At 43.7% G+C, this 21501-nt stretch overlaps 1 protein-coding gene across 1 annotated transcript; it reads left to right on the forward strand.

Moving 5' to 3' along the window:
- Positions 1-481: 481 nt before the first annotated feature.
- On the forward strand, positions 482-13271 carry VDAC2 (voltage dependent anion channel 2). The gene is made up of 9 exons (XM_080403236.1): positions 482-628; positions 4631-4702; positions 5778-5827; positions 8058-8210; positions 8300-8352; positions 8792-9019; positions 10203-10353; positions 11256-11313; positions 12201-13271. Exons 2-9 carry the CDS (start codon positions 4636-4638, stop codon positions 12290-12292), a joined length of 852 nt encoding a protein of 283 aa, XP_080259362.1. The 5' UTR covers positions 482-628; positions 4631-4635; the 3' UTR covers positions 12293-13271.
- The last annotated feature ends 8230 nt before the right edge of the window (positions 13272-21501 follow it).

Below are 21501 nucleotides of genomic sequence, written 5' to 3' on the forward strand. Positions count from 1 at the left end.
GCGCCTGGGCACGGATCCTCTCGGGCACGCTGCCGGGCGCCGCGCCGCAGCCTCCCAGCACCATGTGGAGGAAAACGCCGATTTCTTTATAAACTCTCCTACGGAGAAATGCGCTTGGGGGGCGGCCGCCACAGGCCGCCGGGGCTGGGGCCGGGCTCCCCCAGCCCTTTCCGTGCCGCCCAGCTCCGCCGCCCCTGGCGAAGGCGGCCGCCCCGCGCAGCACCCGCTGCAGGCTGCCCCTCCCGCCCCGCGGGCCCTGGCGCGGCCGTTACCGCCCCGCCCCGCCCGCAGGACCCCGCCTGGCCGCCGGGGCTGCCCCGCCGAGCGCCTGCCGCGCCGCCCTGCCCGCTGCCCGCCTCCTCGCTCGGCCCCGCGGCCTCTCCCGCCGCTCCCCCGGCTCTGCAGCGCGGGCGGCGGCGCGGCGCTGCGGGCGGGCGGCGGTGCGGCGCTGCGGGCGGGCCAGGCGGCGGGCGGGGCGGCCCCGGCTCGCTGGGGTCCTGCGCGGCGGCGGGCGGATCGGTGTCTCCTTCACTTCGCCCTCCAGTGCCAGCGGCTGCAGCAGTGCGGCCTCCTCACGGCGAGACCCGCCCGAGCCCCCGGCCTCGCCGCCCTCCCGCGCTATAGCCAGGTGCCGGCCCGCCGCCGCGACCGGCCCCGCGGGAGCAAGGGAGGCGGGCGGGGCTCGCCCGGGCGGGCGGAGGGGTGGTGAGCGGGGCTGGGGGCCTCGGTGGTGCTAGCCCCAGCGCCCAGGCTGACGGCGGGGCGGGGGTGGCCGGCGGGGCGTGTGCCTGCGTGTGGGGGGTTCTCGGGCGCGCTGCCCCCTCCGCCTGCCCCCGCGGCCTGGGCGGGCGCCGCGCTGTGCCGGGCGTGCGGGCCGGGCCGCGGTTACATAAGGGGCGGCGCGGCGGGCGCGCGGGGGTCAGGCCGGGATGGCCAAGATGGCCGCGCCGAGGAGTTCACCTTGCGGCGGGCCGGCGGCGGGAGGGAGCTGGCGCGGGGCAGGGTGTGCCGCCTCCCGGCCGGGCTCCTCGCCTCCCCGCGGCCCTGCCGGTGCCCCGCTCCGAGGGCGGTGGGCCGTGGGCCGGTGCGCGGCCCGGCTGTGGCGGCGCGGCCGCTGCCCGTGGCGAGAGCTCTCATATATTTTTTAATTATTAAGCTGTAGCGGCAGCTTAGGTTGAAAGATCGCTACGTGTTTAATGTGTTTTAACAAAGAATTTTCCCAGTAATTTCTCCGTTGCTCTTTACATCTCTGGAAAAAAAAATTCCCTGTAGATATTGCCTTTTTTTTTTTCAAATTGCGTGAGTGCTGAAGCTCTTTTTATTATAGCTAGATCTAATCTCTAGCCTGATCTTCGACATATTGAGGTCTTAAAATTGCTAGAAATCTTCGTAGAAGTCCTTGGCATTCCTTTAATTGTAAGGTGTTGAGATTGTTATTTCAGAACTCTCAGATGAAAACTGTGATGTAATAATTCTGATAACATTAAAGCCTTTTTCTGTTCTTGGGATTTTTTTTTTAAACAGAAGAAGAAAACGTGTTTATGGCTCTTGAATAACAGATTAATTAAACTTATTTTTTTAGGGTGGTAGCTGCCACTTTTTTTTTTTCAGGGTGGAGCTCCCACTTGCTTCAAGTGGATTCTGTGTTCTTGAAATGAGGAATAAGATTATCTGGTAGTCACTTTCACAGCAAACCTCTTGTAGCTAAATGCTACTTATATTTTACTCACTTGTAATTAGTAGTTTTTAAGTGAAAGATACTTGAAAATACGGTAGAAGAAAATCACTTTTGATTATAAGAATTTGCAAACCTAGCTAAGTTGCCAACATTGGAGGACACAGGAATGATTTTATTTTATTTTTTGGGGTAGTGGTGGTGTCCTGTTTTCATTTATTGAGCATTTTGGTGATGGCACTGGCTTCTGGGGTGTTTAGTATACCCAGAATTAACTCCTTGTTTTCCCCTTTTGTCCTTGTCCATCCCTGTTAGTATAGGATTAGAACAGCAGTGTGACAGCTGTATTCTGTTTCAACTTTTTATTGCAAAACTTGCATCTTGTAGACTGGTTGACAAATACTGTTCGGTTTCCGTGCAATGGGAAGATGCTTAACTAGGCCAGATGAAATGGCAGCATCCTTTTTACTGTAGTAAACCTTTGAATTTAGACACAGATACCAGTTTGGTAACTTCTCGGGGCACTACTGCTTAGCATATCTGCTGTCTGTAATGGTTGTCTAGTCAGATTGGAAATAAAAGTGAAAAGCTCATTTGTACTGTAGAAGCATGTCTGTGCTAAAGGCTATTATAAAACTTTAAAACTAGAAGTAATTATTCTTCTGAAGATGCTAGTTAGTAGTGAGACCTATTCATTAAAGGAAAAAATACATAGCTAAACCATCTCTAAATTGTTTTAAGCTGCTAATGAACTGTACAGTTGCCACGCAGCAGAAATTTAGAGGGGAAAGAGCAGTGTTCCCACACTTTTTTTGTAATTTGCTCTACCACCTGCGTCTTTCTATTGAATAAATAATGGGAACCATTTAATAGTTTGGTTTAGGGATTAGTATTTGTTCTGCTATAGAATTCTGTTTTCCCTCAAGACTTAGGGTTATTTATTACGGACTCAAATTTGGGCTAAGCCTTTTTAAACGTCCAGTGCTCTTAAGTAATTTTCATGTCTTCCCCCCCTTTTATTAAGAGTCAGTTTGCTTTAACTCTGTGGAAAAACAGACTTGTTTTGTGTTCTTGAACAAGCAATGGATGTCTTACTACAGTGACCTGTTTGTAGAATTCAAAACTCCTTACTAAAGAAGGGTGGTTTTAGTTATTTATTTTTTTTTTAGTTAAACTGTGAATGTAAATTTTTTTGCTCAGAGGAGGTTGAAGTTACCTTTTTATGGCGTAGGGAGGTGGAATAAGATACTTTGGAAAACTTCATTAGAAATTGTAGCAAGGTAAGAAACAGTCTTGTGCCTTACCATTGCTTGCTAAAATAGTGGAATTTTTAAAACCAGTAGCAGTTCATACAATTAGGCTGTATATGGCAGGTGTAATTTGAGTTAGTTAGTTGTTTTTTTTTTTTAATGTGGTTGCTATTCTGAAACTACAATCTCTGTAGAAGAATGGTGCCCTAAAGGAAATTTTACTGAATCGGGTGTTTCAGGAGAGTTTTCCTTCTATGTAGATAAGGACATGAAAAGATGGAACGAAACTTTTTTTGAGGGGAAAAAGTAACAACTTGTCTTGGTGTTGTATTATTGAAACACTTATGATCTTGCAGAGATCTACAGAAGGTAAGCAATTTTATAGCCAGGTGTTGAAAATGTAAATATTGGTTAAATGTACTATATAAAAAAGTAATCTTTCCTGTTTTCCATTGAAAGTTAATATGTGAGCGTAGTGCCCTTGTTATTTTTGAGGCTCTGAAGATATTTTTCCATTCACTTAAAGAAAAGCACAACAAAAAACCCAGGCCACACAAGAGCAAGATAAACAGTCAGTTATGTTAATCTGACTTTCTCTGCAAAACAAATGTGACCAAACAGTTTGAGAAGATAAGAGGAGGTTTTTGTTTGCTTGTGTTAATGCTCTTTAGTTAGTTAGTTGTGTCCTCCCCCCTTCACAGCGTGGCTGGGGAAGTTACTAACTCTTTGAAAGACACAATTTTCTGTGTTTTAAGACTTCAAAACACTGTGCCTCTCTAACAGTGGTCTTTTGCTATTTAAATCATGGGGAAACAGTCAGCAAGGGAAGGTACAGATAAAGTCTATCTTCACAGGGAGGGAGAGCCATACAGGCCTGTGTGAGACCTTTGGCTGGTATCTATCCATCTTCCAGGGAGGCTTGGTGATAGCTAGTCTTGAATGACAGGTTCTTTAACAGCGAGGTTGCCAGAGGCTCCCTGTCTGTGAGGGGGATTCCTGAGGAGAGCTTTTCTCACTGACCCAGCACTCCTACTGCTTGTTTGTTTTAAACTTAACAAGACAACACCCGAAAATTACACTCTTGCTTGTTACGGAGGGAGGGCGGCGGGGGTGGGGAACTTCATCAGGTTGATGGCATTGATGGCATTAGATGTTTCTTTTGAAGTTGTATGTCTTACCCTTTAAAATACTTGGCAAATAATGTTGTACAACAGATACGCACTCTTTTTAAATTTTGAAAATAAAAGCTTGTGGGTCCTTCCAAGTAGTTTTCAAAAGCATCTGTCAAATTGGATTTTGTGGAACTTCAGGAAACAACTGTTTGTATTACAGTTTTTCAGATTTCCAGTTTGCTGTTTTTTGGTGGTAACTGCGAACTCTGGAAATGGGATCTATTACTTGATTTCTGGTAATTAAAAATGTATGGAGAAGTCTACCTGAAAAATTACGAACTGGGTGGTCTTGTAATGCCTCTTCTCTACAAGCAGATTACTGAAGCCAGGAAAACATTCAGTGTTTGCAGTGACCGTCGCTCAAAATCTGTAGGCGTTTCACAGAATACTGTAATTGTTCGAGCCATCTGTCTATTAATCGCTTTCCTATATGGATCTGCCTTAACGAGGATCTTCAAAGAGTTATGGTAGCATTTTTTGTGCGCGCGCGCAATGGTTAAAGGTTCACTATTAATTAGCCCATTACCTTTCAGCTCCAATGGCGATTCCTCCATCATATGTAGACCTTGGCAAATCTGCCAGAGATATCTTCAATAAAGGATATGGTAAGAGTAGTTTTTTTTATAAAACATGGTGTTTCTGCTGCAGCCATGAATTACCTTTTTAAGCCTTTATGTAAAATTGAATGCTCAAGTGCCTGTGTTTCTGTGGAGGGGGAGCATGTTTTTTGTCTGTCATTACCATCAACTAACATTGTTGGAGGCTTTTTATGGTCTGTTTTGATGTGAAGTCTGTTAAATCTTACTGCTTTAGCCACATAATTGTCAGAGGTATACAAGCATGTAACCCCAAGCGTAGTTCAACTTAGGAGTACACTTTGTAATTTACCAGTCTGTCTGTGCCACAACATTTATTGATACAGAAGGGGATATATACTGCTGTAACGCTACGACCTTTTTTTAGAATAGAAAGGGGAATAACCATGGGAAAAAAAAAATCCTTCAGCATTTTAAAATGCTTTAATACCAGGCGGTTGCGTAGTTGAATTCTGCTGTTTCTTTCTGGTCTTCGGGGATGCATGTGAAGGCTTTTTGAGCCAAGGCTGTTGCTCGGCTCTAAGGGTAACAATGTCAATTGACACTCCCATAAAACCTACTTACATTACAGTTCCAATGGCTGTATGTTTCCCAGTGACTTCATTTTTACAGTTGTTGGGTTGTTTGGTTTTTTGTTGTTTTTTGGTTTTGTTTGGTTTTTTTTTTACTTTGAGATACTTCTTACTGGTGCGGAGAGATTAATTTTTTGCATTGGGAGGGCTCTTCGGGTGGCACCGACTACAAAGCTGATGCCATCCTGGGAACAGAAAAGAGTACATTTTGTCTGACAATAAATTTACTTTTGGAAGTCATCGTTTCATAGCTAAATGTGCAGAGTACAACTGAGAGGCTACTCCCCGCTTTCTGTGTGGTTATGTTGGAACAGAACTGGCTTGTTCTAGAGTGGCCACCTCTATCTGCTGTGGCATCTAAAACTTGACTGTTATTGAAGGCAGTCTATGGTGGTTTTTATATGTGTATGTACGTGGCACACAAGACTGCTTGGAAAACCAGCTTCTTGGAAAATGTGGTGGATGGTCTTAGTTAAAGTCTATTGGTGTAACTTTCATTTCTATTTGTTAAGGTTTTGGGTTGGTGAAACTGGATGTGAAAACAAAATCTGCAAGCGGAGTGGTGAGTTTAAATACCTTTTTTTTTTTTTTTTTTTTCTGGCTATGGGACATCCTCCAGATGCTGCTAAGTAGTTTATAGGTTATGTGAATGATAAACTTTTGGTGTCAGTTAATTTCAGAAGCCCCTGAAGATGTGACACTTACTCTGAATGTAACAGGGGTATTGCACTGTTTAGTAGTCTTTGCTAAAAAACCCCAAATTCTCTTGTGTTTGAAGGTGAACAGATAACTGACACATTTTTGAAGTATTCCAATGTATCAGTCATAGTACACATAATTTATTTCTCAAGTACCTTATCATAATATTTGTATTTGGTGGAACTTTCTGGCATCTTGATGCTTGAGTGAATTAGCTGGTGGTGAATTAACATGTTTAATCTTTAGCTCCTCTTTAAAGGTATTAAAACGTTGGAGTAGTGTTCTATGCAAAATGCATAGTCATGCAAGCAGTGCCTCCCATACTTTTATCTATTTCTAGAGCAGACTTCGCAAGAAATAAAGGTAGATGATGATTTTTTTTCCCCAAAACTGGAAGCTTTACTACCAAGCGAGGCGCATGGTTTACATGCTGTGTTTTTTCTGGAAGTCTGTATGCCAACTGAAGCACAGTTTGCAAGAGCCCTATTATTGCTGTGTTCTTTATTATTTTAGCTCATTTCTTTTGAGGACTACCCAGTAATACTGGTAAAACTCTCTGAAAAATTCAAGCCCTCATGTGAATCTCGTATCAGTTATTAGCCATCCCTCCCAGGTGGAGAAAGTGCTGGCATGTGTGTACTGCAGATGTTTTAAAGCAGAGATAAGAGATTATGTAATAGTTTGCTTCTCCTGAAGCTGGTACCACAATGGTCACAGTCACATGTGCGCTAGGAACAACACAAAGCAGGAAGTTAAAGCTGCAGGTATTTGAACTTGAGAGGTTGCTGTCACTTGCCAAGAAATTGACCTTACTTAGAATGCTGCAGCTGTGTGGATAGTTCAGTGGTTCGCTCACATAATGCAGGTGAATGTGTTTGCCTTGGTTACATTTGATCAGCCACCATTAAAGATCAGCCTCATGCGCGCTTGCGGTGCGCAGTAGCTCTTGGGCTGGGAGAGTATGAATGTTTAATGACTTGTGGTTTCAAATCTGTGTTTCCTTCTGGGGAAAGTGAGTGTGAGAATTTGACTTGAAAATAACACTGTACGTGGAGGAAGTCTGAGATTGAAATTTTGATTTCTGTGTTTTTGAATGTTTTAAATCATAAGGGCAGTAATATTTCAGTGGAAAGAGCTCTTTTAACATGTATTTGCAGAATAGACTTCTGCTTGGTATTGCTTTCAGTTTCTGAACAGTGGTACACAGAAATCGTTCTGTTCTTTGTGAGAATCCAAATAGTGAGAGACATAGGGATTGCTTTATTTAATAAGATGTGAGTGATATGGTTAACTTTAAAATACTTTCAAGAATTCCATGTAAGATTGTACCAGAAGCATAAAATCAGACGGTTCCCTTAGCTCACAATTCAAATATGAGTGTTCTTCCTGTGTGTCGTTAAACCGAAGTGTCAGGGGAATAGAAATTTTATAATGTCAATAAAAACATGTGTGCCTGTGGCTTATGTGAAGGCTTGGTGTATTGGGTAGACTGAGGACTCTCTTAAAAGGCAACAAAAACCCCCAAACAACAAACCACCACCCACCCCACCCCTAACTTGAAAAATGATGGCATTCTATGACTTTTTACCGTTGTGCATGATTTATCTTTGGAGGTGGTTGAATGGAATAATGAAAATGCATATGTGATCCTTAAAGATTTTTACTAGGCTTGCATTACGTGACTTATAATGTTCTTAGCTCTTGGTTTGATTTTTTAATTTGCTCATTAGGAGTATCAAACTTAACCTTGTATTTCAGGAACTTGTTTCTGCTTTTAAGGAGAATATGCGCGGTAGCTACTGTCTTGCTTCTGAGTTACGTTGCAGCCCTGTGCGTTTTGTAATAGTGGCAGAAACACTGCAGTTGAGATGGGGGGGGGGGGGTCCTCCATGTAGGCATGAATTGTCTAGTAGTTCTTGACCATGTCATCACACACCCCCCACCCACCCCCAGCTTGTTCTTAGGTTGTTTAACTTGTGTAGAGTAACAAGATCGTAGTGTTTGCTGAAGAACAGTCTTTTCTCTTTTGGCACTGTGTAATGCTTTCAGGATCACATGTATCTTCTGTGTAACGTGGACACTGTCCTTTTTAGGAATTCACAACATCTGGTTCGTCAAACACAGACACTGGGAAAGTGAATGGAAGCTTGGAGACCAAATACAAATGGACTGAGTATGGGCTGACTTTCACAGAAAAATGGAACACAGATAACACTCTGGGAACAGAAATTGCAATTGAAGATCAGGTAATAGATTAGGAGAGTCTTTATTTGTTCTATTGAACTAGCAGAACCAAATTTATAGCTTTTATCTTACCTTCTTCCCCTCCGATTAGATTGCCAAAGGCTTGAAGTTGACATTTGATACAACTTTCTCACCAAATACGGGGTAAGAATTGTTAACCTTTTTGCCTTTATATAGGGCAGTAATAACACCCATGGTCAGTAAACATTCATCTGGTCTGTTGCATTGACAGAGAAGTTTGTATGGTTTGCTATTAATCCAAATTAACAAATCCCAATGATAAAGGCTTCTGCTCTCTAGCATCTCATCTTATCCTACGGGGTTAGTACTGGGCATTTCACAACAGCCTGCTTTGCTTATTTTCTGGGATAGAAATACTTGGACGATTGCAGGAGGTGTGAAAATGCCTCTGCATTCATCACAAAATGCCTGTTTGCCTGATGGGCTAGCAGAACTTTGGCCCAGTCTAGAGGATGCCTGTGCGTGGAATTTGGATGCATTGTGTGGAGTCATGTGGCTCGAATTTGGAAGTTTATTGAGGAAGATCAAGCCTTGTCTTAAGATAACTCTTTCTCTGTTTCAGAAAGAAAAGCGGTAAAATTAAGTCAGCTTATAAACGTGAATGCCTAAACCTAGGTTGTGATGTTGACTTTGATTTTGCTGGACCTGCAATCCATGGTTCAGCTGTCTTTGGTTATGAAGGCTGGCTTGCCGGTTATCAGATGACTTTTGATAGTGCCAAATCAAAATTGACAAGAAATAACTTCTCTGTGGGTTACAAGACTGGAGACTTCCAACTGCACACTAATGTGTAAGTACTGAAAATTGTGTCCAGATATACAGCAGCAGACTCTCTAACTTGCTATTTCAAGCATCTGTATTTTGACTAGAAAGAGATGCTTGTAAGGCCATTAAGTAGAGTGCATTTTTCAATATGAAACTAAATAAATGATAAATGTTGCTTTGTATCGTGCGCTCTCAAAACAGTAAATACCTGTGGCTTGTTAGCACTTACAGCATAATATATGCTAGAGCTTGCCAAACACTGAAGTACATCCATATTGCAGGTGCAGTAGTTCAGTTGCACAGAGCTAATCATAATGCTTTTTCCAGCTTTCCCATTACACTGAATTGTATCTGACTATAATTCACAGGCAGTAGATTTGTTAGAGGTAGTAATTAGCGTTGCACTGTTTAAGTAGGCCAGCAGTATTTTTCTGGAGCAAGACTAGAGCTTTGCTTTTGGACTTTCTGAGTAGGTTGATCTTCTTGCCTGTCTGGAATGAAGAGTGCATGAAACAGTAACAAAAGTTTAAGACACCTTGTTTATAAACTTTATTTCAGACTTGCTGCATTTTGATCTTAAAAGTTCTTCAGAGCAAGCTGTTCAAAACTTTCTGAAGAACAATGTGTTTTAATAAAAGTTTGAATTGTTCCAGTGCGTTTAGTTAGGAAATAATTGATTTTAAAGGTAGAAGTCTCCGCTTTTGAAGAGGGAGGATGGGGATGGTGTCTGTCTCTCTAGGTTTATGGAAGTTGGCGTATGGGAGGAAGCTACAAAACACTTTATAGTCTGGGCTGTAAGAATTCCATTTCAGTTTACTAATATCAAACATTGTGACAGGCTTTTAAAAAGGCTATCTAATTCTTTGGGAACACCATGTATTCAATAAACATAAAATTAAGAATGCCCATTTCTTAACTCTTTAATGTTTACCTGTTCTGTAAGGGTGTGGTCTGGAATTACATTCAAGTACTTAGCTCAACACTAGTGTGAGAATTAGCTGTAGTACTATATGAAACTGTTTTTTTTTTTCATTAATTGTTGCAGTTTTAATTTTGCCCTGAAGCCTTTGTTCATCTCCCCTTCTGCCAAAAATATGAAACAACTCAAACTTCTGGAATTCTCATTTGAATAAAAAAATTAAGTATTTTTTTAGAAAGATGTTTGGATTATGTAAATATAGGAAACTAACTTTTTTCAATTTGTGCAGCAATGATGGTTCAGAATTTGGTGGGTCAATTTACCAGAAAGTGAGTGACAATCTTGAAACTGCTGTAAACCTGGCTTGGACAGCAGGTAGCAACAGCACTCGCTTTGGCATTGCGGCTAAATACAAGTTGGATTCCACTGCTTCTATCTCTGTAAGTACAGCTCTAACCAAAAGGTTTATGCTAAGCACAGTGGACTTTCACTTTCTGTGAATCTGTGTGTTATTTGTACAAAAGAAGGTAGTAGGTCACGAAGTGGTGTAGGAATTGCTCTTGCAATCCAGGCGGCTATAATTAAACCAGCAAAATTGAAAATTTAGATTCTATAATGTTGCATACAGCAGGGTCTCTTATAATCTGTCAGATGTGCTGCTCTGGAGGACTTAATGTATTTATAAAAAAAAAAGAAAAACCTCTTCATGTCTAGTTCCGTAAGCTTACAGAATTTTTTTTTAAACCAGTTTTTGGGGAGTTCTGTCATATTCTCATGGTAAGAACTCTGGTGGTACTGGTTAAAAAAGCGATATGCAGAGTGTTTTGTGTGTTATAAAGCTAGAATTGAACTAGGATTGTTGGAATCATCTGTAGAGGAAGTGATACAAATTATATGCGCATGTTGTTTATGATGACGTTACAAAGTGTTTGCTGCTTGACTTGGTTGGACCTACAAGATACTGATTCTTCTGTAATAATATGAATGTGGAGGATTCTTCTCAAGTGGCTTGTTTTGGGAGGCCATAGTGGCAAATTGCTATGGCCTTCTGGAAAGGGGGGAGTGGGGAAGTTCACCTGTCAAACTACATTGCATTAACAGTTCTGTGCCCTTACATTCACCCTGCTCTTAAATATGTTGCTACTTCAGCTGTAGGTAAGTTGGGGGGCAAGGTCAGAGCTGGAAAGAGACAATCTCATAAGCACAGATATCGAAAGAACAAGTAAAATTTGGTTTATGTTGATAATGGCAACGTTGCCACAGTTCTCTGGCTTCTGAATGGAGAACTAACGAACTAATCAGTTACACTATTTCAATTGCTTCTGTCTTGTTCTTTTTTCAGGCAAAAGTGAACAATTCTAGTCTAGTTGGAGTGGGTTACACCCAGACCCTGAGGCCAGGTAAGGGGCATCACATGAATTGTCACATACATTTTCTTTTATGCACCACAAAGGAAATGTTTGAGATCTGTACATTTATATGCAACTATTTCCCTTCAGAATAGTTTTGTCTTGAAGGCAAAGTAGATGTTTTACAGCAGCTTATATGTTGCACATCAAATCTTTACCTGAACAAGACAAATTCCTTTGTATCTAATGGTACATCTGTATCATATGCCTCATTGATTGTGTAGGAGTGGACTGTATTTTGTTTGATAGCTTAGCTTTAGGCTGTGCAAAGCAGTCTGGGGTTTTTTTTGGGGTGTGTGTGTGTGTGTTGTTTTTTTAAGCCTTGCTTTCTCCAGTCGTACCATATTGAATGATAGCAGGCCTTGAAATAATGATTCATTGTCAAAAGAACATAGTTCCTGCTCTTAATACTAGCAAAAAATCCCAACCAAGCACCTCCAGAACTTAACTTGTTTGGCTTAAGTATGAAAATACCTGTTAGTGCTATATTACCATTGGTTAGTTCCTTACCTGAAAACAAATAAAAATGGTAGTTTCATTCCATCCCTTCCTTGGTAAAAGTGTCTGTCTTTCTATGCATAATTTTTCTCCTCCTTTGCTCACTTTAATGTAGAAAAGGAGAGCTCTTGTATACTTACCAATTAGAGACTTTGTATATTCACTGTATAACACGGTATTTACGAAAAGCATTCAGCTTGGTTCACATGGCTACCCTTCAATAGGATTTTATGGGTAAATGGATTCTTCTGTAGAAATCTTTAGAGGAAAGTAATGAAATAGAACGAGCTACAACTGGGACTTGTAATGAGGGAGGTTGAGTTGCATGAAAGCTACTCTGATTGTCTGTTCTAAACATGCTGTTTTAAAAAATCTTACAGGTGTGAAGCTTACACTGTCTGCCCTGATAGATGGGAAAAGCATCAATGCTGGTGGCCATAAACTTGGTCTTGGCCTGGAACTGGAGGCTTAAAAAGGTGAAGAAACTGCTGCAGAGAAGGGATATCAGAAGAATTTGGCCTTAAAATGTATTTCCAATGTTGACCAGCAGGCTTTTTTTTTTCCAAGAAGGATGACCTAGAACAAGAGCTGTATTTGAAGTATTTAGACAGTTACTTGTTAGCTGGTTTCTAGTTAAATTGGTTACCCATCTAGTTAAAATTCTGCATTAGTGCAGTCACTTAAACATTATTTAAATGTATTTAACTGTTTAATGCGCTACCCACAAATAATGAAATAGACATCTATGAAAACTGTACAATTGTGTGCATGTTTGTTTTTATGTTCCTCTTAACATTTGGTATTGCCATTGAATGAAAAATGGATCCTTGGATTTTTTGAAATGAGGTCAAAGAGTTTGTTAATTCACTTGAAGTAGAAGTACATTTGGTATCCCAAGACAAATTACGAATAAAACAAGTCCACACACATACTTGTGCCTCAGATATTTTAAGAGTTAAGACGTGAGGGTAGTGCTCAGTTAAGTTTTAACATAAAATAACCCAAGAAGTAGTGCTCTATACCTTTGTGCAATTAAGGACCCCCCCACCTCACCCATGACAGCACTGAATATAGATGGTTTTCACTGAATGGTTGGATTCCTCAAGCAAGTTGAATGTGCTTTTCTGTCAGGTAAGATTTGTCATGACACAGCGGTTTGATTCCCCCGTGTTCCACGGGCAAGGTGTACTGTGTTACTAGCTGGCTTCCTGATGCAAAGAGTGCAGTGATGTACGTGGCACGCTAAGACATTTAAGAACTGTTCCTTGATGCTTTTGCCCAAGGGGTGAAAAACCTCACCACAAACACACCTTTTGCTTATATTTGTATGAAGTGAGACGTATCTCTGCAACTGAGTGTAACAGTGTAATGGTATAACAGCCTGCTTATCCCAACTGCTGTGAGAGGTTTCTGCTTAAAATGTTTGAAATAAAGGCTTCATTTTAAATGGAGACAGAGGAAAACGCATCCGATTTTGCTTTCACTTTGACTAATAAATCATTGCAGATACCCATTTCAAGTCCAGAAACGTGCAGAATAATGGAAAAAACTCTCATGTTTTTCCAGTCTAGAATTAAGAGAGTATAGAAGTATTAGGGATATTTGTCTGTAAACATAACGTCCTTTAAAGTCAAACGTAACAAGTTGTGAATGCCTTCAGTGTGGGATATATTAAATACATGTAGTTACAGTGCATTCATTTAAGAACAGGGATTTACTGAGTTCAGAGGAGTGCCTGGAGTCTGCTTTTTAAAGTCTGTCATAGCTGGGAAAGGTGTTTTGATATTCAGGCTTGCAGTGTGTAGTTCACAGCAGCTTCCTTTACAGGGCAGGTGGCTAGCTTGTGACCAGGGAGCTTCATCTCTAGTTTGTGAGCTAGCTGTGTTGGGCTTGTGCTGTGGATTAGACTTAACCCCAGCAAAAGCTGTAGCAGTTGCTGAGGTGGTGCACCATCCTGCATTGTTGCCCTTCTGCTCAGAATCGTAAGTACAGTACTGTGCTGTGAACGGCCTGTGCTTAGGCTGTAGCTGCGGAATAGCTGAGCCACCTTCTTTGCAGAAGACAGAGCAGGGTTTAAGCTTCCAGCTTAGGCCCTTGAGCAGGCCTACTAGTGTATTTGACTATTTTTGTTAAACTGTGACAGTGACAAAGAGAAGGTTCGGTGGCATTTGTGCTCTGGAGTGCCTGTTGTCACTACATGTCCTCTTCTGAGGAGCACTTCCACCACTTGGTGAAGGAAGAAGCGTGTAAGGTGCAGTTTGTTGCTCTCTTATTGCACGTTAACGTTCATAAACTGTATTTTTAGTTTGTGTTTTTATGTGCTAGGCCACTTAAAGCTAGAGACTGCAACCAGACATTGGAGTTTTAGTACAGGTTCTCTTTTTAGTATAACAATTTTCGGTGCCTCACAAAGTGTGTTCAGGTAGCTTCTGGAGGAAAAAAATGCTGTGTGCCTGTATGTGTTGTCCCCCTCTAACACCTGGGCAAATAAAGGACTCTCTTTTACTTACGAATGATACTTTGCATCCTTAAACCAGCATGGCTGCAACACTGATGCATTTTTGGAAGCTTTTAATAGGGTTATAATGATCTGATACTTTTTTTTTTTTTTTTTGGAGGTGGTGTCTTGTGGGGTTTTTTTGTGGTTTGGGGTTTTGGTTCGTTGGTTTTTTTGTGGGTCCGTCCGTGTCCGTGTCCCCCCCCCCCCCCCCAAGCAACTCTAACCCTTTTCTTGACTACCTGCTCACCTCTGGCTGTTTTTCCTGAGGTCACAAAATGGGCAAGTGAACTAAAGGCAGATATTGCAGAGTTTTTCTTAAATTTGTACAGATTAGTAATGGAAAACTTGAACCTGTTCATTTTATTTTGTGTTCATGTCCATCACTTTACTAGTCCTCAGCCTTTAAACCTTAAGTGGTTCCATTTGTTACGATGCTGATAGGCAGCTGGAGAGATGAAAGGGCTTTGCAGTAGTTTAAGACAACTGTGAAAATGTTTGTTTTCCTAAAATATTCTGTCATAAATAACCACTTTGAGCTTGGAAAGGAAGTTCAGCCAGTGTCTTATCTCTTGACATCTCTCAAGTGAGCTGTATAAAAACTGTTTTCAAACTTCCTTTTCAAGTGTTACAGAAGCTGGTGGTGTAATTGGAGTTCCGTGATAAGGAATGTCGTTGGTAGTTTAAATAGCTCTATTCTGTTAGGACATGTAAAAAGCCTTAATGATAACTTCCAGCGCTAGCCAGCCTTTCCTCAGGTGTCATTCTGAATAAAATAAAACCACTTGAGATAACCAATGACCTGAGCATGGCTGTGCATCTTGTTTGTGCGAACTGTAGTGTTGCGTTCCTGCCTGGTGCAGCTGGAGTAGGGGTTGCGTGTGTGCATACTGCGAGGAAACCTAATCGTGCTTTCCTAAATGGTGGGATGCTGACGCCCTGGATTTTGGAAGTTGCTGTCAGTGTGACCCCAATGTTTACGTTCTTGCTTTGCAGTAGAAATTCTCCAGGTTGTTTCAATTAACCTTGCACTCTTCACATGGTACAGCTTGGTGTGGTATATTCTTAAACCTGCCTCTTGCACACTGCAGTCATTCAAAACCTGGAAATTTGTTTGGAACCATTTCAGAATGGGCATGGAACCCCCCCTCCTCGAGCGTTGGGGCAGAGGTTTTTACCTTTCCCTATGGCTGGGCTGAAGCCCGGTGGTAGCAGCATGCTGGCTGCTGTCTGATGCCCTGTGCTGGTGTTTCGCCCGTGGCTGTGCTAGTCAGTCTGCGGGGCGCAAAGATGCGTTTAAATGTACGGTGACTGCACTTCTGTAGGAAGCAGAACCCAGCCAACAGAAGAGCGGCCCACGCATGGATGATTCAGCCCCGCTTATGTCAAAGGTCCTTGTTTCCTCATCGTAGCAGCCTGCAGAGACAGAAGCAGTTCTGTGCAAGGTAAGCCGCTAGTGATGGCAAATGCTGGGTCACGCCTGTGTCAGCAGTGTCTTAAGGGCAGGGTCAAATGCTTCCCGTGAACTGGCAGGAAGGAAAACCCTAAGGAAAAGCTGGTTGTTATGTGGCACAGAAGGGCTACGGTTGTTGCAAGCAGTTTTATCCTGTTTGCCTGCCTCTTGTTGCAGTGGAATATTTCTGTTCCTGATCTGGAGTAGGAATAAAAATACAGATTATATCAATTTCTGTAGTGTGCATTCATTGTATTTTAGTGGTTTGCCTTCTGATCATTCCTGGCCTGCCTTTTAGTTGCCTGTTTTGTCTGTCTTCCCACATGCTGCTGGGTAGAATGGAAAGCAATAAAAACAACTAATTTTTGTGAGCCTAACGTGTACAGCATCTTCTACTTCAGCTGTGAGTTTGATGCTGATGTCATGTAAAAAGAGGCAAACTTTTTGCACAGCAGTATCTGAAAAATAATATCATACTAAAACTTGCAAAAAAGCTTTTAGAGGAGATGTGGGGTGTTGCGCAAGTTTGGTTTGTATCTACACTCATCTACTGGTGGTGGGAAGAGTGCTGGCAGGCCTTTAAAGGCCTTTAAAGGCAGCAAGCAGGCAGACTGTTTCAGCTCCAAACATTTGCCCTTTGGTGCAGCATGTGTTTTGAAGTGAGACTTTTCTGCTGAAACCAGCGCCGCAGTAGCGCTCGCACCAGAAACCTTCCCAGTGTTAGTGGGTGTTTCCATGGGATGCTCGTTGTCCTGGATCCATGGAGGAAGATCCTAATGCAAAAGTAATGACTCTGTTTAATGATTTGGCGTTGGTAGCAGCTCGGTACCTTTGTTGTTTACTTTGCCAGTGCTCTTATGAGCATTAAAATATGAAATGGCTGTTATAAAACCCTCGGTGAGCTTTGTGCAGAGGGTTTGGGTGTGCTGGGGTGAGTCAGCCCTGGAGCTGGGCCTGCCGTGGGTGGGAGAGCTGGGGAAGGAGCACACAAGGAACCAGTGAGCTTTCTTCTTGGGTATTTTATTGATCCACGGTGCCATTACTCAACCGAGCCTTCATTAGGCACGCATAATGACTTTATTTAAGAAATGCTAAGTTTTGCTATGCTGCTTGGGGTTCAGCTCTGGGGTGTGGGTACGGGGCGTGGGGAAGGGTGTTTTTTTGGATTGATTGCATTGATGTGATGGGGATGTTCTCCCCTGCAGCTGCTGGAGGAGCGTTCCCGTAATTCCCTGTTCCCGGAGCCGCGATCGCCGCCGGGCGCGGGCTGGGGCAGCGGCAGCCGCGCGCCGCCCGGGCGCGAGCCGAGGGCGCCATCTGGTGGCCGCCGCTGTCCTCGCAGCCCTCTGGGGAGCCGCCACCACCTGTGGAGAGGCTGCTTCGTCGCGCGTTTCGCAGGCACGCCTCCTTGTTTTGCTCACTGACTGAGGGAAATCTTTGGGAAAATAATAACCGTGGTAAGTCTAAGCCCGATTCGGAGCTAAAGAAATCGAATTAGCGGAGGAAAACTCCTGTGTGCGCCGTCAGGCGGGTGTCCTCTCTCCCTGAGAGACCTAGGCAGCGGGTGTCGGCTTCTGAGGGAGCAGGTGTCTTGTTCTTCTTACATCAGTCTGCCACTGGTTCCTGGGTGCATAACCTCTCCAATCTAAACAAAATTAATTTATTAAGCAGGTTATCTTCCCGAATGCTGCTCTGCTCTCGGCTTGACAACATTTTTCTAGAAATCTCAAAACGGCTTGAGATCCCTTGATTTCCAAAGGGATGTTCTGCAGACCCTGGGCTTTGAGAAGCGTTTGCTGACAGGAAGACAGGGCACACCAGCTCCCAAAAACCAGCAGGCAGACGGAAAAGATCCAAAACGTTGCCTGATTTGTGATCTTCCCACATCTGGTGGCACCATGATGGGGCTGAACCGGCCCTGTGGCACCTGTGTGGTGGGTGGATGGCCACAGCCCAGGGACCTTGCACTGCCACAGTGTAGGTAGCTCACAAACTCTTCCCCCATCTTTGCAATTAGTAAGTCCTAATTAAACAATTGGAGCATGGGGACAGGGAAGAGAGCCCAGCAAGTCTGCTCAGGGCTTGTCCTGTGTGAATGCCGTGGTGAAGCATTTGTACCCTTTCGCTTGCCTGAGCCACCACAGCTGTGGGGCAGCAGCCTCCCACCAGAAGCACTGTACCACCACCCTCTTCTGTTGTGGTTTAACCCTGGCTGGCAACCAAGCACCATGTAGGTGCTCACTCACTCCCCCTCACCCAGAGGGATGGGGAGGAGAATTGGAAAGGAATATAAAACTCAAGGATTGAGATAAGAACAATTTAACAGGTAAAGCAAAACAAGGAATTAATTCACTACTTTTCATCAGCAGGCAGCTGCTCATCCATCTCCAGGAAAGCAGGGCTTCGTCATGCATAATGGTTATTCAGGAAGACAAATGCCATGATGTCAGATGTTTCCCCCCTTCCTTCTTCTTCCCTCAGTTTATATACTCAGCATGATGTCCCATGGTATGGAATACCCCTTTGGCTAGTTCGGGTCACCTACCCTGGCTATCTCCTCTCCCAATTCCCGTGCCCCTCCAGCCCTGTTGCTGGCAGGGCCCAAGAAACCAAAAAGTCCTTGATTTAGTATAAACATCACCCAGCAACAACTGAAGACTTCAGTGTGCTATCAACACTGTTCTTGCACCAAATCCAAAGCACAACACTGTACTAGCTACAAAGAAGAAAACTATCCCAGCTGAAACCAGGGCACCTTCACATGCAGGGGCTGTTACAAAGCTGTTGTGCAGGATAATTCAGTTGAGGGTGGGGAGTGGAGGCATCTTGTGTCTGGGCTGTTTTGTTCATGCATGTACAAAATTTGTTTTTCCTGGACAAAACCAGAAGACTAGTGTGTCCATGGCGCTGGACAGTATACTGTGGGGCTGGCACTGCTGCCCCAGGCTCTTCACCACCTGCTCCTGGCTGTGCCTTGCCTTGTCTGGTTCCCCTCTTTGGGGTCACTCATTAGTCTTTGGGACCTATTTTCCCTGCCCAAGCAGAGCATGTAAAAACACCTTTGCCAGGTGAGTTGAGCCCCTCAGCTCCTGGGGGGCAGGAGGAGGGGGTGCACTGCCCGCAGGCTGGGGCTGAGCCTGGACCCAGGCCAAATTTACAGTTATAGCAAATTTGTTTTCCTTGCTACTTTGTTGAGTGCATTGGGTGGGTTACAATTGATCATGAGAGTCACCTGGTATAATTTTTGCTTTTATAATTGGCAACATGTGCTTTTGGGAGCAGGGTAGAGAGTGTTTCTGCCTTCCCTTGTTGCTGATGCTTGACCTGTGTCCTTTAGCCTGGAAAAGCCTGCCCATAGCGGAGGAGGGTGTTGTGGCTTTCGCTGTAGTAGTGTTTGGGTGCAAGCTGCTCGCTGTTGTACTTGGGATGTTCATTGGTTGGGCTGGATTGGGCCAAGTCTGACAGATATCCCCATGGATGTTGCAAGTGGAGGTGGTGGCCCTACACGCTGCCACCTGTGGAGTCTTGGCTGGCAGAGATGGCACCAGGTGAGTGTGAATTGGCATCTCCGGTGTTTCAGGAATCAACGTTTTATGAAATGTTTTTAAATAAACTGCAATTTACAAATTGTGTTTGTTGCAATGTACAAACTTATGAATTTACAAATTCACAAATACCTCTTCAGGGTGCTGTAATTTAGTGTGGATGTAAGCTTGTACTGCAGCCTCTGTAGCAGAAGGCTGATCTTCCACTGTGTTTGATGAAATGCTTTATTTTTGTTTACTTTTTTGAAGTTTTTTGGGAAATCTGGTACAGTGTTTAGTCCTGGTGCAAGACTAGTAGGCTTTCAGATGAGACCTAACAATTTGTAGCAAAGGTTCTCACTGCTTTTAGGGTATGTCAGCATGCTACTGAAATTGTTAACAGCCTGCTCATATAGCCTGAAGCTCACTTGGTTTAATTTTATCATGCCCAGCACAAGGAGAGGTCATGAGCATGCATAAATGTTGGAGCCTTGGTAGGTCTCCCAGCCAATCCAGCACAGCCCAACTAATTCACCTTCTACTTCACAATTTCTCCCTCTCATGGGCTCTCTAAACAGTCTGGCTCAAAGTCCAGTTTCCTACCGTTTCCTTTTCTTTGGGGGAAGCTGTAGCAGAGAGGTGTACCACACAGTCCCACCACAGTCATTCAGTGCAGCCTCTCCCAGAGGCACAGTGCTTTGTTTGGTGGGGCACGCCTGGCCCCTGCATGCTGGCCGTGCTGCAGTGTGGCTGTGTTGGTCTTCATTGCAAGTGGGTACGTGCCTGCCTTGGCCGTGCAAGCTGAGCTGCCTGCATGGTGGCAGATGGGTACCTGAGGGGCAGGCTTTCGGGCACAGGCTTCAGCCTGGTTAGCAGCAAGGGGGAGAAGGAAAAAGAAGCAGCGAAGCATTTAAAATGTAAACTTTTCATGAAAAGAAAGGCTTTAATTTCAGTACTTCACAGGATAACTTTCCTGTTGCATAGGAAACCCCAATTTTTAAGTCTCTCTTTGTCTTCCGTTTTACTTGATAGCCTTTGATCCGTTGGAGGAAAAGTACAGGGAGTTAGTTGAAATGGCTTGGTGTTGCTGTAGCTGTTACAGTCCAATATTCTTTTATGAAATAAGATAAAGAGAAAGCAGAAAGAAAAGATAATTGGACACAGAAAAGGCAGTTGTAACTTCTGCTGGTGATTACCTAATTTTGTCGATGACTTCTGCTGGAGAAACGTGACCATGGCACACAGCTGCTTGGCCCTTCCGAGACCTAGGAATCCTCTACTGGCACAGGCTGCCTAAAACCAGCTATTTTCAGGTTCTCAGTTTATTAGCCTGAAGGCAAAAGAAGTAAAATGAAACCAAATAATGTCAGGAGGGAGCACATAAGAGGTAGGATGCAGAAATGCTTGACCATAAAATTAAAATCTGTATTATAATGCCTATATGTAATAGGGATGGTCAAAATTAAGATTGCTTGTGCAAATTTAATTAGTTTTTTGTAAACTTCTGAGTGCTTAGCTTTGCAGCCTTAATGATGTGCCTTCAATGCAATTTCTGGAGTTGACCATAAATGGCTCCTAGGGTCGATGGGCAGACCCTAGCTGCAAGTCTCAAGTTTTCACTAAGAGTTTACCATAGTCCATGTCTGAGAGTTTATATATACACTTGAAGTTAAGCTTAAGCTAAAGGGCATTACTCAGTATCTGGTATGTGAGTGACTAAGGTGAAAATCAGGAAAGGAAAATTTGGTAGCACCTGTAAAGTAACTGAAGCTGCATGAGAAAGGGGAGTGTGATGGGCTTAGTGGTGCCTGGTACCCTTTCTGTAACACCAGAAGTAATTCTGGGGCCCCAGGTCTCTGGGTGTTGATTAAATGTGTCTATGCTTTTGCCTCCTTCAAGTTAGTTTTCAGTGATAACTTGGGTCAGTCTCAGATTGTGAGGACAGGTCTGATCCCACACAGCAGCCCCTGATGGGGGTGGAGGGAGCTGAGCTTTGGTGCTGTGGCCCAGGCCCTCAGCAAGACACCCTACTGGCTCTGTCTTGATGATCCTCTTGACCTGAGGAGAGGGACTGCTGCTTGTTGGTGGGAATAGTTCCCAGGACATGACTGTGCCTAAAATCCCCTACAGCCATGGGAAGACCTGGAGATGATATAGAAGCTGGCTCTACACATCTGTGGAGAAACTGCAGGTTTTTTTGTACAGGA

The sequence above is a fragment of the Falco punctatus genome (assembly GCF_963210335.1).
Source record: "Falco punctatus genome assembly, chromosome: 9".
Taxonomy (NCBI): domain Eukaryota; kingdom Metazoa; phylum Chordata; class Aves; order Falconiformes; family Falconidae; genus Falco; species Falco punctatus.

Excerpts from the sequence above, each read along its gene's own strand:
- VDAC2 (XM_080403236.1), top strand. The coding sequence starts at position 4,636 with ATGGCGATTCCTCCATCATATGTAGACCTTGGCAAATCTGCCAGAGAT. Across the intron at positions 8,211-8,299 it reads AAATTGCAATTGAAGATCAG|ATTGCCAAAGGCTTGAAGTT; the intron begins GTAATAGATTAG and ends CCCTCCGATTAG. Across the intron at positions 10,354-11,255 it reads ATTCCACTGCTTCTATCTCT|GCAAAAGTGAACAATTCTAG; the intron begins GTAAGTACAGCT and ends TTCTTTTTTCAG.